The sequence below is a fragment of the Talpa occidentalis genome, unplaced genomic scaffold (genome assembly GCF_014898055.3).
Source record: "Talpa occidentalis isolate TD23 unplaced genomic scaffold, MPIMG_talOcc4v2.1 talOcc4.3, whole genome shotgun sequence".
In the NCBI taxonomy this organism is placed as follows: Eukaryota; Metazoa; Chordata; class Mammalia; order Eulipotyphla; family Talpidae; genus Talpa; species Talpa occidentalis.
The window spans coordinates 145887689-145903015 of record NW_023603184.1 but is presented as its reverse complement, the minus strand read 5'-3'; the positions used below and the strand labels follow the sequence as shown (position 1 = coordinate 145903015).

The following is a 15327-nucleotide window of genomic DNA, read 5'->3' as shown; positions in this document are numbered from 1 at the left end:
TTTTCCCCTGTTTGCAAATCCACTTATTTTTCTTGCTGTCCTATGTCTTTGGCCAGACTCATCAATGAGATTTTAATTTCAGGTGTTTGTTTGTTTTTTCCAGTTCCAGATAGTTATTTTTCTTTTAATTCTTTTTGTCTATATTTTCAATTTATTCATCATGGTATTACAGGGCGGGGAGAGGGGCACCCGAGACCCTGCAAACCTGCCTGTTCTAAATAGGTTCTGCCATCCGCCGCATCAACACAAAACATGTGAGACTTTACTGGGAAGGAACTTGAATACAACTAGGAAACAATACAGGAAAGGCAAAGAATATAGTTTCTAAATCAAGCACCCAAAGTGACCCGTCCCCTCGTGGGTAAAAGTCCACCCAAATGGGATTGGCCCAGAGCAAGGCCCCAAAGCCTGCTACAAGTCTAAAGCATCTTTGAGTGGGAACCCTCAGAAAAGGGTCAGAAACAACCAGACAAGCCCGGAAGGAAAAGAGCAAAATCAAAATCAAGATAAAAGCTGCCATTGTCACCTCCCCACGGGTCTTGCCCACATCTGTGTCACCCCGTCCACGACCAAAAGACAAGCGCAGTTTCTTCATGTCTCTCTCGGCCCCATGTGCCTCCTCCAGGTCTCCTTCTAGATCTCCACCCTGCTTTTCCTTCTTCAGTCTCCCCTCTAGCTTCTTCTCTCTCTGCTCAGCTCCACCCTCCTTTTGGGTGGGGCAGGAAACCTGGAACTACCCCTTTCCTGGGGACCACCCTGTTACAATGGTAGTAGTGTTACTACTAAAAGACAATTATTTTTTTCCCCTTGTGATTATCAGTCATGCATTTGGCATCTTCATTTGTCTAGTAATTCTTTATGTGCCCAGACATCTTGTGTGAGAACTAGAGGCTCCAGAGGATATTACTAGTGTGATTTTCTTTTTCTGTCTTAAGCATAAAAGGTCAGAAGCGGATCTCTCAAGACTTTGGCTTGTTTGGGCCAGAGTTGAAATTTTCATATGATTCTTTTCACTTCTGCCTCATCCCTGTTGTGACCCCTACTGCTCCCCCCTGCCCCTGATTTTGATTGAGGCTCTTGGAAGTGTTGTCTACTTGCACTTGGAAAAGCATGCTGTTTCACAATATGCGGGTGTTGTGGGTGTCAGGTTACTGGCTGTGTGTGTGTGTGTGTGTGTGTGTGTGTGTGTGTGTGTGTGTGTTGGAGGCAGGCCTCTCCTTCTGTGGGAACTTTGTCTTCTAAGCACCATGAGATTGCTTAAGGTTTTTTTTTTTTTTTTTTTTTAGATTCATTTATGCATACCAGAACTGGGGTATAGGCCAGAGGTGGGGCGGGTGGGGGGGGGGGTGAGAGGATTCACCAGAGACAGAGTGGGAAACAGAACAGGCAGGCAGATTGAAACACACTGCTGAGGGGAGCAGTGGGCAAGTCAGGAGAGGTCTGCTGTACCATGTGGTTAGCTCTCTGGCCAGGGATGGAACTCATGCTGCAGAGGCTGCAGATAGCTTCATAGGTCTTAACCCTTTGTGCCACCAGGGAGGCCCCTGCTTGAGATTTTATTATGTCTCACCAAAACTTCTGACTCAGCCCTCAGCCCTCTCGCAGCTCCAAGAAATCAGCAAATATCAAGTAGGGCTAACTCGGTTGAACGCATCAGCCTCCTGGGACTCTGAAGTGTTGCTGGTTCCTTGTTCCTTCTCTAGCAGGGCTGGCAGGCGACTGCTGCCTGTGGACCAGAGCCAGCCTCCTGCTTGTTTCTGTACAGCCTGTGAATGGAAGTGATTTGTACATTGTTAAAATTTGTGCATGGAAAAATTTTAAAGTAATATTTTGTGACATTGAAAATGAAGTAAAATTCAGATTTATGTCCATAATAAGTTTTATTGGAATGCAGCCATGCTTAGTTGTTAATGTCCTTTGTCTGTGGTGCCAGAGTTGAGTAGTTGCAACAGAAACCCAGTGGCTTGCAGAACCCACTGGCCTGTGATAGTGGATCTTTTTTTTTTTTTTTTTTTTTTTAAGATTTATGTATTTATGCAGACAAGAACTGGGGGTATAGGCCAGAGGCACGGGAGTGGAGGTGGTGAGAGGGTTCACCAGAGACAGAGTGGGGAACAGAACAGGCAAACTGACTGAAATACACTGCTGAGGGGAGCAGTGGGCGAGACAAGAGAGAGGTCTGCTGTGCCATGTGGGTCAGCTCCCTGGCCAGCTGGGGATCGAACTGGTGCTGCAGAGGCTGCGGATAGTTTCGCAGTGCTGTGCTTAACCCCTTGTGCCACCAGGGAGGCCCTGGTAGTGGATCTTGAAGCGTGAGTCACAAACACCTGAGGCTTCCTGAGACCCTTACGTGGTGTCAGGACCATTAGTCAAAACTAATAATAATTACTAGGTACTTATTACTGTTTTTGATAAGACAGAATTAATAGTAGGTAAAGTTACTGAGGTATTTCTCTTTTACACTTTGTTGGTGTTTGACTTGATGGTGCACGAGCTGTGGTGGGGAGAAGCACAACATAGCACCCCACTGCACTAGCAAGTGGCTGCCTGCTCGGTGCCAGGTGCACCTAGTAGAAAGAACACTTTCACTTTTATGTAGGATGCCCTTGCCAAACAAACTTATCGCTTTTACTGAGTAGCATATGTCTTTTTAATAATCTTTATGACAAAACAGGGCCACTTTCCCCCCCCACATACTTCACCTCAGATAATATTTTGCCACAGATTGAGAGAACAGAGATGAGTGTGCACAGCTGTCTTTTGTTAAACCTGACAGTTAAAACAACCTGCAGCAATGATGCCACTCATCACTGAATTTTTGTTGTTTTGGAAAATGTGGTCATTTTCACCAAAGAAGCTATTTATATTAATGTGGAGTGAATTGTTTATCAGCAAGAATTTACAGTTTTTCTCTTTTGGTTCCAAACAGTAAATCTCAGTGATCGAAACTTATATAATAACAAATGCTTTGGGGTTCCTCAATTTGTGAAAGTATAGAATGGGCCTAAAACCAAACTGCCTGCTCCCAGAGCGTTTTGCTCTTCCTCTGTCAGAGGACAATTTATGGTTTTGACTTCTAGTCATTTTGCCATTAGGTTGTTCATTTTTAGCAACAGCCCCAAAATTTAGTGGTATTGATGATGATGGCGCTAGAACAGCCATGTCCTCAGGACTGCTCTCCCAACGTTGATAGGACACGCACTGGTGTGTATCCTATTTTTCCTATTTTAGGTGGTTGTGCTATTAGGGTTTATTAGATAAAATGAGGCATATCAAAACTATTAGGTGCATTTGAGCAAAAATCAATTGAAATTGGGCATCATCCAATCAAGCAGGTAGAAAGGATCTGGGAGGACCTATACAAAATGAGATTTTTATAACAGGGTGAGAATGCAAACAAGGAAGCTAACTAGGCACGAGAACAGACTGGTTATCGGGAGAGAAGAGGTGGCAGGGATCACTCAGGCAGATCACCTAACTGGTAATGATCAGGAGATTCCTTACTGACTGCTGGAAGACTCCATTTCTGGGGGTGTCTGCGCTGTAGTTTAAGTCTTAGTTTGGTGGTGTGGGGCTTATTGTAAAAGTCACCCCACTGTTGTCTTGTTTTTAACAGGGCACACTTTATACAACTATTTCCTCTTTTAAAAATGAATTAGAATCAGTGGGAGTTCTTTTGTTTTTCCTTCTAAATGGTTATGTCTGCTCTAACTTGAACTGATATATAGTTTGAAATTTTTAAATATGGCATCTCTGAACTTGGCTTTTCTTGCAATATATTTTTGGATAAATTCTTAATTACAATAAAGTTAGGTGGACATGGAATTCATTAGCCACAGTCTTTAATTAAGACAGTAGGGAAACAAATCTCCTACGATCAGTAAGTGCCCGTTGAGGGGCTTCAGCCCCCACAAGCTCACTGAATTTTAATTGAAATTAAAAAAATTGATTTCCATATGAATTCCACATTCATTGATAGCTTGCAAACATCTCATTTTTAAGCATTTTAATACTTAATGATGTGGAAATGGAAGAGGTCCTTATATTGAGAATAACTTGAAATAATTTAGAAGTAACACTAGGTATAAATTTGGTAAACACTAATTGAATCTAATACGCATTATAAATAGGAAGGCATCCAAATGAAACACTTTTATAGACTTTATTTTTGAGTGTTTTGTTGCGTTATTGACAACTTCTTTCCCTGGGATAGTTGCTTCTTAGTGCTCTGCAGTTGTTCGGGCAGTGCAGTGTGGCCTCAGCAGTAGTGGAAGCACTCTGACTGACAGCAGCCTCTGCCCATGAAGTAAGATGTGGACAGGACAAGCTTGCTCTTTTTTTGCAAAAAGCTTCATTGTTTCGATTCTCCCATATTAGATGCGTTATTTTGACTTAATTTCCTTGTCTTTTCACTGTCACTGGATTCCATTAATTCTCACTCAGATATGTAGAAGTATGAAGCATTTCCTTTGAAGTCCAGGCAAAGTGTAACAGGTTTCTGTTACTGGACAATACTTTTTCTCCCCAAATTTCTTTAAAAGTAGGCATATTAATGGAATGGACTTATATTGCAGGTTACTATCCAATTAAAATTAAGGCACAAAAATATCAATAGTTATGAGGTTACTTCTGGGCAGAATAAATCCACCTACAGTTGACCCGCAGCACAGGATTGAACTGTGCAGCTGCACTTACACATGGATTTTCTCATAAACAGACAAACATAGACTCATGCAATCAGCCAATACAGTGGTGTGCTAGAGATGTAGTTTCTCTTCCTTACGGTTTTCTTGATTACATTTACTTTTCTCTAGCTTACTTTATTGTAAAAATACAGAATATAATACATATAATACATATACAAAATATGTCATATAAATATATTTTATATGACAGTAATCTGGAGAAACTTAGTAACAATAGCAGGCTATTAGTTAAGTTTCGGGGGAGTCCAAAGTTAAACGTTTGCTTGTGTGGAGGGTCCGCACACCTAAGCCTCACATTCTTCGATGGTCAGCTAATTTCTTTGTCAGCAGCCTGCTTGATGCTGGTGTAGAACTAGATTTTAATTGGGATCCGAAGAAGATAAGCAGCCAATCATCATCTAGAGTCAAACCATATTCTACTAACCGCTTTGAAAGGTTTATAAATAATTTTTTTCCTTCTGTAAAGGTTCTAAGGCCCAACAGCTTCTGCAAGGACTACAAGCCAGTGATGAAAGCCAGCAACTCCAGGCTGTTATTGAAATGTGTCAGTTACTGGTCATGGGAAATGAAGAGACTCTTGGGGGGTTTCCTGTCAAGAGTGTTGTCCCTGCTTTGGTAAGATGAGCTTCCCTCTCCTTTTTAACCTCACCTGTCCTTAGTTGCTGCTGACTTGTTCCCTGGCAACATAATTGTTGTGAATTTAAAAACATGCTGGAACTAAGAAAATGGTGGAGTATGGCTTCGTGTTTTTATTTCGTGCTTATTGTTTGAGTGACTGCTAATGAAGAATTGATTGATTTTCTAAACCACATCTTGATGAATTGTTACCCCATTTTGATACTTCATTGATTGATTTTCAATTTTAAGCTATTAGCCTTATGTAGTAGGTTGACTTGCTGTGCCAAAATTTGTATCCTTTGTGTTTTAAAGTGCTGATATGTGAGGCAGAAAGAAGCAGCTCACTTTTGGGTTGTATTTGTGGGCATAAAGGTTTCATGTATGATGATTGTGTGCTTCATAGAGCTGTTAGCCAAGACACTGAGGTGATCGGTATATGAGGTTTTGTTAAGCAAAAGCAAAACAGAAAAGCCAAAATGAGACAGCTAAAACTCCTACAACAGAAAAACAATTAAAAACATTTAATTACTTTTCAAAGCATTTGTGAGTTGGTATTTAGAACTTATTAACATCTTTATTGCTTAAGTTTTCTAATGTGAAAATAACAGGAAGGGGAATTGTCATCACCAAATGGTAAGCCCTGTAGCAGAATGTCTTTTAAATAATGGCTTGTAAATTTTCCTAGATTAAGGAAACTAGTTGTAGTTTAAGATTAAAATTTAAGTTTGAATGTAATACTAACAAGGCTAACATAAATGTCATAAATATCTTCATAGCATATCTTACCATGGAAGTAGAAGTTAAAAATGCTATCTTTTTTAAAATATCCAATGAAATTGACAATAATGAAATGATGATTCGCATATCAGATTGTTCTCATTTGATCAGTTGTGGAATGAGCTGAGTTTTTAAGGAGAGAACTGAACTACCACCTGTCAGACTCAAGATAACAGTCTTGATTCTGCTGGCTGGGGTCCACTCTGGCAGAGGTGGTAAAGATTAGGTCAGTTGGTGGGCCCATTGTCACTAATTGCCTGTCAATTTCTGAATGTTTAATGAAAGCGGTATCAGCCTCTCTACTTTCACATGCTGCCTGTGTTAACATCCACAATAACTGGGTTCTGCAACTTGAAGTAAACCTTTTGGGTTGTTGTTCACTAAAAAATAAACAGCAACAAAGAACTAGGTTTAACTTACACAGTCTGCCGTTGAAATGCAATTTTTATTAGTTAAATAATGAACCTATTAAGTTGAGGCAGAAATGTTGACACATAATCCAGTTTACTTAATTTCTGGTTGTTGATTAGATTTAAGTGCTTGATAGGCCTGCACAAGTCAGCCCATGTCATTAATGACTGTTATTAGGGAGTTGTCCAGATTTATCTTCCACACCATTGAGTATTGTGATTTTACATCTACCACCATTGTATTTCCGTGATCATAAGTAGTCATTTTTGGAGAAAGGGACTCTTTTCTTACAGCAGTACTTCCCAGTATAGTATCCCAGTATAGATTCATTCCACCATAAGAACTGGATGAATTGTTGGTTTTCCTGACAACCCCTTTGGATTTAGAGGTGTTTTAAGTGCTCCAGATGATCTGAGACAGAGAGTGCTGTTCAACCCGGAAATAGGGTGTATGTGTGCATGCGGGTTTTGGTTTTTACAACAAAAATAATTACCAGGACCTCTGGAAATTTGATATACTTTATTAACATAATTCAGAGCTGAGAAGACACTCATACTAAATGAGTATTATATTAGAATATCTGGTGTCAGTTATTACTGTTCTGCATTTAATTGCAAAGTCCTTTGCAGCTTAAATTCAGTACAATGAATTTTTGCGTTGAGCTGGAAGACAGTGAATGATTGTCTGTTTGCCCAAGCAGCAGAGAGGTCTTCTTCGGTAGCATTGGCAGCATCCAGAGGATGGAGTATCAGTCCCTAGCAGTAGCGCATTCCCTCTTTTGAAAAACCCTGTTGAGATCAACTTAAGGTCTTTCCCACAACAAAACTGAACAAAAATTCAATATTTAGACTCACCCATGTGTTTTGAGTAATTGTATTGATTTGACTTTTATTAGTGCATAATTAGTTTCTATTGTGATCAATATTGTACGTAAATGCTACAGCTGAGTCTTTTACTACCGTGTTCAATGGTGTTTAGCTCAACTTTCCGAGAAGCTTATTCACAAGGGTTGAAGCTATGGTCTTACATTTGTCCTGACAGTTGTTAATTTAACAAATGTCAGCACATTGCTGTTTATTTCTGTTTTACTTATTGACACTTGTTATGCTTTAAGTGAGTCACTTAGTAATGGGCTTCTTTTCTGAAGGGGGTTTAGAAGTATCTGAAGGATTAGTTGAAAGCACTCGGAAGGCTGCTTTTTACCCGCACCATGAGGTGATTATCTGGGAACGTTCCCAAGTCAGAGCTACAGTGTCATGCCATGCAATCACTTCTTATGCGTGTATACTAGGTTTTAACTTGATAAAGTTTTTGAATGATTATAGGTTTAAACTATTTTCCATTTCTCTTGAAGGAGAGGAAGAACTGTAGGGCTTTTTTCGAGAACATAACTTCTAATACTGTTTTGGTTTTTTTTTTTTTTCTGACAGATAACATTACTGCAGATGGAGCATAATTTCGATATTGTAAGTATATCCTGTATTTTTTGATAGCACGCCTAATTAAATTTGGAATTTTTTTAATTGACTAAAAGTGTCCTCTTATTTTCTAGATGAATCATGCTTGTCGAGCCTTAACATACATGATGGAAGCACTTCCTCGCTCCTCTGCTGTTGTAGTAGATGCAATTCCTGTCTTTTTAGAAAAGGTAATTGTTGTTACCACCTTGTTCAAAAGTAGGCATAAAGGAATCAAGCTGAGAACCTTTGACTTCTGGAATTTTAAAGCAACCCTATCAAATTGTAAGGCTACATTAATAGACATTTTTTAGTATCCATTATCTAACAAAGTATGTTTTTTAGCCAAGATTCCCAAAGCAAATGCCGTGTTTAGCAGACGAGTAGTAAGATGGATGCGAATAAAGCACTTTAAAAATCAACTCACTTTTATAAATTTTAATATCCATTACCACATTAATAGAAGATCTGTTGGAAAAGAACTGAAAACTCTTCAAATTATTTCTAGAAGACAACCCAGTGAGGTTGAGAGCACCCTCACTTTGCAACTGAGAAGGCTGAGATGCAGGGAGCCTTGCTCCAGTTCCTAAGTAGTCAGTGAAGAAGGAAAGTTTTTTCATGTACTCTGTTGTCGGGTTTTGGGCTTGTCTTAAAGGGCCATTTTCTTTAAAACGAACAGTAAGATTTGCACTTTTAGCTAACCTTGGAAGATGGTACAAAGTTTAAAACCTGAATTTTGAGGTTTGTTATATAAAAACTCATTTATTTTAATCTTTAATCTTGAAAGTTTAAAATTATGTAATTGGATTTAATTTATTCTGTATATAAAGCATAATATTCAGTATCTTAAAACCGCAAAGTGGTTGGAAAGAAATTATTGACCACGTACTGGCTTGAGGTCATAAATCCCTGGTTTCCTGTGGTAGGTTTCATGTCAAAGGTGGTATAGATTGATGGAAATTAGAGAAAATATCTTGTTTGTTCTTGTGGAAATGCCTCAAAGAGAACTTGGATGATAACCTTGAGTCACCTATTTTTTTTTTTTTTTTTACGTTCCCAGCTGCAAGTGATTCAGTGTATCGATGTGGCAGAGCAGGCCTTGACTGCCTTGGAGATGCTGTCTCGCAGGCACAGTAAAGCCATTCTGCAGGCGGTGAGTGGCACCGGGGGCTGAGCTCTGTCCCTTGCTGGACTTGAGGCCACATTTGTCCTGGCTGCTAGGCTGTAGTCTCGGCGGGGCACGCAGTGTTTCAGAGGGGTGTGCTGGACCTTTTAGAGGCTTTTTTTTTTTCTTTTAATTTCTAGTAAAGGGTATTTCTTTAACAGTTTTCTGTATTTTAGGGTGGTTTGGCAGACTGCTTGCTGTATCTAGAGTTCTTCAGCATAAATGCCCAAAGAAATGCACTAGCAATTGCAGCCAACTGCTGCCAGAGTATCACACCGGATGAATTTCATTTTGTGGCAGATTCCCTCCCACTGCTTACCCAAAGGCTGACCCATCAGGTAAACTATGAACCTATTTAATGTGTCGATTTTTTTTTTTTTTTTTAAATGGCAATTTCAACTAGGATCTTAAATCTTCTGACTGGATGTATAAATTGGAAATGTTCTGATCTGTTTTTTCCTGCATTGTCCATCTATGCTATATTAGGTTCGTTCATAACATGTTGGTGGATTTACCCAAAGCAACTGTATTTCATAAGTTTGATGTTGTTAGCTGTTTTGGCTTTAAGGGATGACTTTGTTACTTCAGCTAACATTGTAATATGATTAGAATTTACTTTGGAATGGCCACCTTTTCCTGAAAGGCACTGGGGTTGAGATCAGAGGAGATACAAAACTGTGTCCCAAATAGAAATGAAAAATGTAGGCTGAGGTTTGAGAAGAGCAGCAGCAATTACTTAGGAGATGGGATGTGTGGGCCTGTTGACAAGCCTGAGAAGCAGACCTGTGAAGCTGCGGTGGAGGACAGATTATGAGTTAAGCCTCAAAGTTCTAAAGATACTCAGTTTTCTTTTAATATAAATGTTTTATAGTTTTGTTATTGCTAAAGAGATTTTTTTTTTCCTTAATCTGGTTTTTAAATCACCTTTGCAAATTATTCAAAGTCTCCCGGGAAAATTGAGGAGCATGAAATATGTTAAATAAGGGGTTTACATCAGGTAGATAAAATAATGATTACTGAATCACTCTGGGGCATTTTGCTTCTAAGATAATTAAAACACAGGTAGTGCCATGCATTGTTTACTTTTCAAAATTGAGATAATTGAGATAACTCCTTATGGGAACTGGAAATATGTTCTCTAGTTAGTTGTGATTTCAGTACCTCATTTTGGAAATAAGAGATGAGAATCAGAGAAGCTAGTTGACCGTTACTACTACAGCACTCTTTCTAGACTGAAGTAGTGGCAGTGAAGCTGTAGGACTTTCATAATACCTTAATTACACTCGTTCTTACACAGACAAGTCTAGATTTCCATCTGAATCCCATTTATCAATTAGGAAACAGCAAGATCTGTCAAAACTCTTATTAAGCCATTAAGTTGTTTTTTCTAATGGGGATTATTTCAGATATTTTCTCAGAGAAGCCATTAATCATTTTCCTAGATTATTTGCATAGTGAATATAGCACACCTCTGCTGAGTTTTTCATGTAGTAAACCTCTGGTTTATACACGCTTAACTTTTCAGCCTTTTTGTGTATGCATGATTAAAATATTCCTACTGGTAATTTTGATTTTTAGAATGGTAGAATGTTTATCACTTACTTAGAATTTTTGTTTAAGCATTGAAATTGTAGGAATGCAGAACTGTTCCTTTCTGTATATTTGCTCTTACTGTTTGGGCCGTTCTAGAGGGGAGAGAGACTGATTGGCTTTGCTTTGAAATCTAGCTGTCCTCACTGCTCCTTGCTCAGGTTTCGTTGCATTTTCAAAGGTTACATCTTATTGAGTCAATCTTGGGGTGTTTATGGGTCAGGGAAAGAAGATGAAGTAGTAATATATGACAGTGAAAATGTTTTACATTAATAAAACTAATTCTCCTTTATAAAAAATAGGACAAGAAATCGGTGGAAAGCACCTGCCTTTGTTTTGCCCGTCTGGTGGACAACTTCCAGCACGAGGAGGTAAGCGCTGAGTCTTGTCGGCACTTCCATGAAGTTGGTAAATTGCTGGATCACAATATAGCAGTTTCTTTTTTCTTGTGTTTGTGCAGAATTTACTCCAGCAGGTTGCCTCCAAAGATCTGCTTACAAATGTTCAACAACTCTTGGTAGTGACTCCACCAATTTTAAGTTCTGGGATGTTTATCATGGTAGTGCGCATGTTTTCTCTGATGTGTTCCAACTGTCCAACTTTAGCCGTTCAACTTATGAAGCAAAGTAAGTGCTGTTTTACTCCCCTACTTTCAGCAGGAAAAGTGTATTTTTTTTTTTTTTCAACTCCATGAAGAAGTCAACTTAAGTCAGATAAGAACAGTTGATAAATGCCATTGTTACTGGGTAGTAAAGGAACGAAAATGTTGGAATGTGTAATAAATTTGTGTTGGGATTATATTGTTTCCTCCATATGATTTTTCAAATATTTAATATATTAGAATTTTATCCTTCATCGTCTTCTAGGGCTAAAGACCCCAAGTCATTGCTTACTATATAATATCAATTATGTAATGATGCTTCCTTCGGCGATTTCTGAGTTTTGTGTTACCAACAAGGACTTGACTTGGCACATTTAGGTAGTTCTTTCTGCCGGTGTTGTTGTTTTTGTTATCATCATCCAGTAGTTGTCTGATTGCAGGATGCTTTCCTTTCTCACAGAGTTGGAACTTGATTATACCTGTGAGTGTCTCTGATCTTTGCTACTTGTTTTCTAAGCGCTTTGTCTACTGAGCAGGAAACGACTTTTTATTGCAATGCTATTGCAATTGACCATTCCGTTCTTGAACCTTAGATTTCACTCGTTAATGTCAGGAGAAGTGGGCTTTGTACAATGTCAGTGTGATTGTTGCTGGTGGAGTGTTGATCACTTTGATGTGGAACACCTGTGGTTGTGGGCCGTTCATGCCCACGTTGTCGTTCCTGAGGCTGTTACCTTGGGAGTCGGTTGGTACTCACTGACAGAGGATCCTTGGGATCCACTGCCTTGGAAAAAGTGGATAGTTATATTTTGGGGGAATCTCAGTTTTATATTTAGCTGTATTTCTTCTATGTTGGCACAGGATTTTATAGAAGAGGAGTGTTATTGAGGTAATTTATTGAAAAGATTCCTCTTAAGGCATTAAGCCATTCTCAAACTTGGTATTCCAGAGAACACTGTTGGCCTTGTGCCATGAACAAAGTACTCTCTGCCTAGATAAATATGGGGAAGATTTCACTCTTTCTGGGGTAGTCACAATGTACTACTTATTAAAATCCATAGGGGCCCTTTGACTTTAGTGCCGCCTGGCGTTCCCTGGTGTTGGAGTACAGATTATCTCACCCGCTGCCACTGCACATCTCTGAATGGCAGTTTGGGAAATTGTGGCCTAACTTTTGTTTAACATTTTTTCTTTTAGTGTGATCATTTTTTTTACTTCTTTTGCATACTCCACGAAGTCTGACATATACATTCATCATGGGGTGATCACTAGATTTACATATAATTTTTACAGCAATAATGACACCCCCCTTTTTTTGCTATTCTCTGAGCGCTTAAAAAAAAAACTTTACCCTGTACCATTGCCATATATTCACATTTCTTAGAAATGTTGGTAAATTCTTTTTCAGGAAATTTTTAAAAATTTTAAACCCGTCTTACAAAATTTCTGAGGCAAAGATTTAACTATCCACATCTCACCCAAGTCAGTGGTGATTACGCTCCTTGATAACAGAACTTACTGTTGGCAAAACAGTTCAACTACATATTTGTATTTTGCATATGTATAGTATTTACAGAAATACATCACCACCAACAAAGACCAGCCCTGACTAAGCTTGTAGATAGTCCAGTGACTAAATCTATAGAGGCTGGTAGCTTCCTGCACTCAAAGTGTCCTACATCAGACCAGTTTTCTTTCAAGTTCCTCTATATACTGATGTCTTCTGGGAATGTGAACTGATATTTAATGATTTTCATATACCAAGTCAGCATTGTTTAACTTATACAGGGTAATAGCTTTCCTGACCACAGTGTGGTAGGATCCAGATACTTTAAATTGCTGTTTTGGCCACTCATTTTCAATATATTTGAATTGAGAATTAAAGTGTGTTGAACACACTTTTGTACAAGGCACTGTGCAACTCAAGGAAAGTAGCAGGACTTCTCTGTTGAGAAGGCAGGATTTGTGGTTAGACCATAGCTAGAACACTGGGGCCTCAGGCCAGTGTCCTTAGAGACACATGGTTAAAATCTTCATCAGTTTCATTTTAGGTTTTTGTTACAATTCATTTTTATTTTGAAATTTCTGTAATATATTACTATATAAACAATTCTTATCGCCTGCCTAGGGAATGGTTGCCTTTAAATTAGGTGATACAGTGTGTTTCATAGGCGTTTTGCTCTTTGTTGTTGGCTTTACAGATATCGCAGAAACACTTCATTTCCTCCTGTGTGGCGCCTCGAATGGAAGTTGCCAGGAACAGATTGATCTGGTTCCACGGAGTCCTCAGGAACTGTATGAACTGACATCTCTGATTTGGTAAAGCTTGGGCTCATGATAACTGTGCTTTATATGAGGCTATTTTACTTTAGAGACATAACATTTGCTAGTAGTCACAAAAGATACTTAATGAAATAATTGTACTTTTTGTTTTCAGTGAACTTATGCCATGTTTACCAAAAGAGGGCATTTTTGCAGTTGATACCATGCTGAAGAAAGGAAATGCGCAGAACACAGATGGCGCGATATGGCAGTGGCGTGACGACCGCGGCCTTTGGCATCCCTATAACCGGATTGACAGCCGGATCATTGAGGTAGTAGTTTCATTGTAGCGTCTAAATAGGTCCCATTTGGTTGTGAGCGGGTGTAAGGCTGAAATGGGGGGGTGGATATGTGGACTGAAATGTGCTCACTTTTGAATTAACTCAAGATTCTCTCATTTTGTCTCCTGAGAACAAGGTCCTCATTTCTGTTCAGGTCAGAAAACATGATGTTCTAGTCCTGCTTCTGCTGCTAACTACCCGATAGACTTGGAGCAAGTAATTTGAGTTCTTTGTTCCATAGTTTCCTCACTTCTGAAAGGAAACACTGGCGGGCCAGGCTGCGTGTTTCTACACGGCCCTTTCTGTTCCCTGTGCCAGAGCAGCTCTTAAAACCAAAGCTGTGCACACAAATAGCTGCCACTCAGTACTTTCACGAGCAAAAAGATGGAGACAAATCTGTAGCTGTGGGTGAATAATTAAGAAAATTGTGATGACTGCATAGACTCAGAGTCCAGACATGAACAGGCTACATTTAGGATACATCTGCAGTGACATAAAATGGAATATAACAAATGAAAACAATATACAAAATTAGAGAAAAGATAATACCAAAGAAAGAACTATACCCACATACTTATATGATGCTGTTCTGTGAAGGCTTTGGATGGTTTTTACTCTTATTTCTGTAATTCCATATTAAATTTATTCTGAAATATTTTTAAAACTCTCAAGTCAGAGAGTTGGTCACTATATTGGATGAAATGGCATACATCATCTTCTAGTATTTTCATATAAGATGTCTGTGAGTCTTAATATATTTTCTAATTTTAACCTGTGATGTTTGAATTTTTAAGAGAATCACACTTAACCTAGACATTCTTTTTAAAGATGTCTTCCATTGATCTCTAAAAAGGAATTTTTGAAAAATTTTAAACCATTGACTCACAAAATCAAACCTATAAAAAATCTCTGAATTCAGAGCCAGCTTTTATGAGGAAGTCAGGTGTGGCTGGTTTTTGTGCATTGTCAGCCTTAGTCTGTAAGCAGGTCATGGTCTCTAACTCTAAGCATTCTTCTTTTTAGCATTTTCCTGATAATTGCATTTTCACTATTAGCTTAATTCTCTTTGTACTTCCTAAGGGTCCGATCTTCCATTCAATCTGGGAGTTCTGTAGATTGGACTTGTATAAATGAATATTTTGTCACTTTTTTTAGGCTAAAATCAAGCAGGGTGTTAATCAGACTGTCTCACCGTAGACCTGTGCTGTGTGGTGCGTGCAGCTCAGCCCTAGGGGTTGCGCTCTCGGTTCCAGTGTGTGCTTTCAGTCTTAGTGCATCACCTAAATGTGCAGTGTGTTTTATTTACCTAAGGACAGTTCTACAGAGTTGTGTTTAAAGGAGGATTTTGATGCACTGCTAAAAATCCATGATGTAACCTAAGAATCACATGCTAAGATTT

The 15327-nt window shown here is 38.9% G+C and overlaps 1 protein-coding gene across 15 annotated transcripts in view; it reads left to right on the top strand.

The window, feature by feature from the left end:
- The window catches only part of TRIP12 (thyroid hormone receptor interactor 12), a 136549-nt gene that overhangs the window by 80436 nt on the left and 40786 nt on the right, over positions 1-15327 (top strand). For 8 of the 15 annotated variants that reach the window (XM_054700133.1, XM_037524178.2, XM_037524176.2 and 5 more), the window contains 9 exons: positions 5173-5321; positions 7943-7978; positions 8065-8160; positions 9030-9122; positions 9311-9472; positions 11027-11095; positions 11185-11350; positions 13527-13644; positions 13763-13922. In XM_054700133.1, coding sequence (XP_054556108.1) covers positions 5173-5321; positions 7943-7978; positions 8065-8160; positions 9030-9122; positions 9311-9472; positions 11027-11095; positions 11185-11350; positions 13527-13644; positions 13763-13922 — 1049 coding nt within the window. The remainder of the gene's footprint in view (positions 1-5172; positions 5322-7942; positions 7979-8064; positions 8161-9029; positions 9123-9310; positions 9473-11026; positions 11096-11184; positions 11351-13526; positions 13645-13762; positions 13923-15327) is intronic. The other 7 variants (XM_054700137.1, XM_037524181.2, XM_037524179.2 and 4 more) reach the window with 1 other exon arrangement.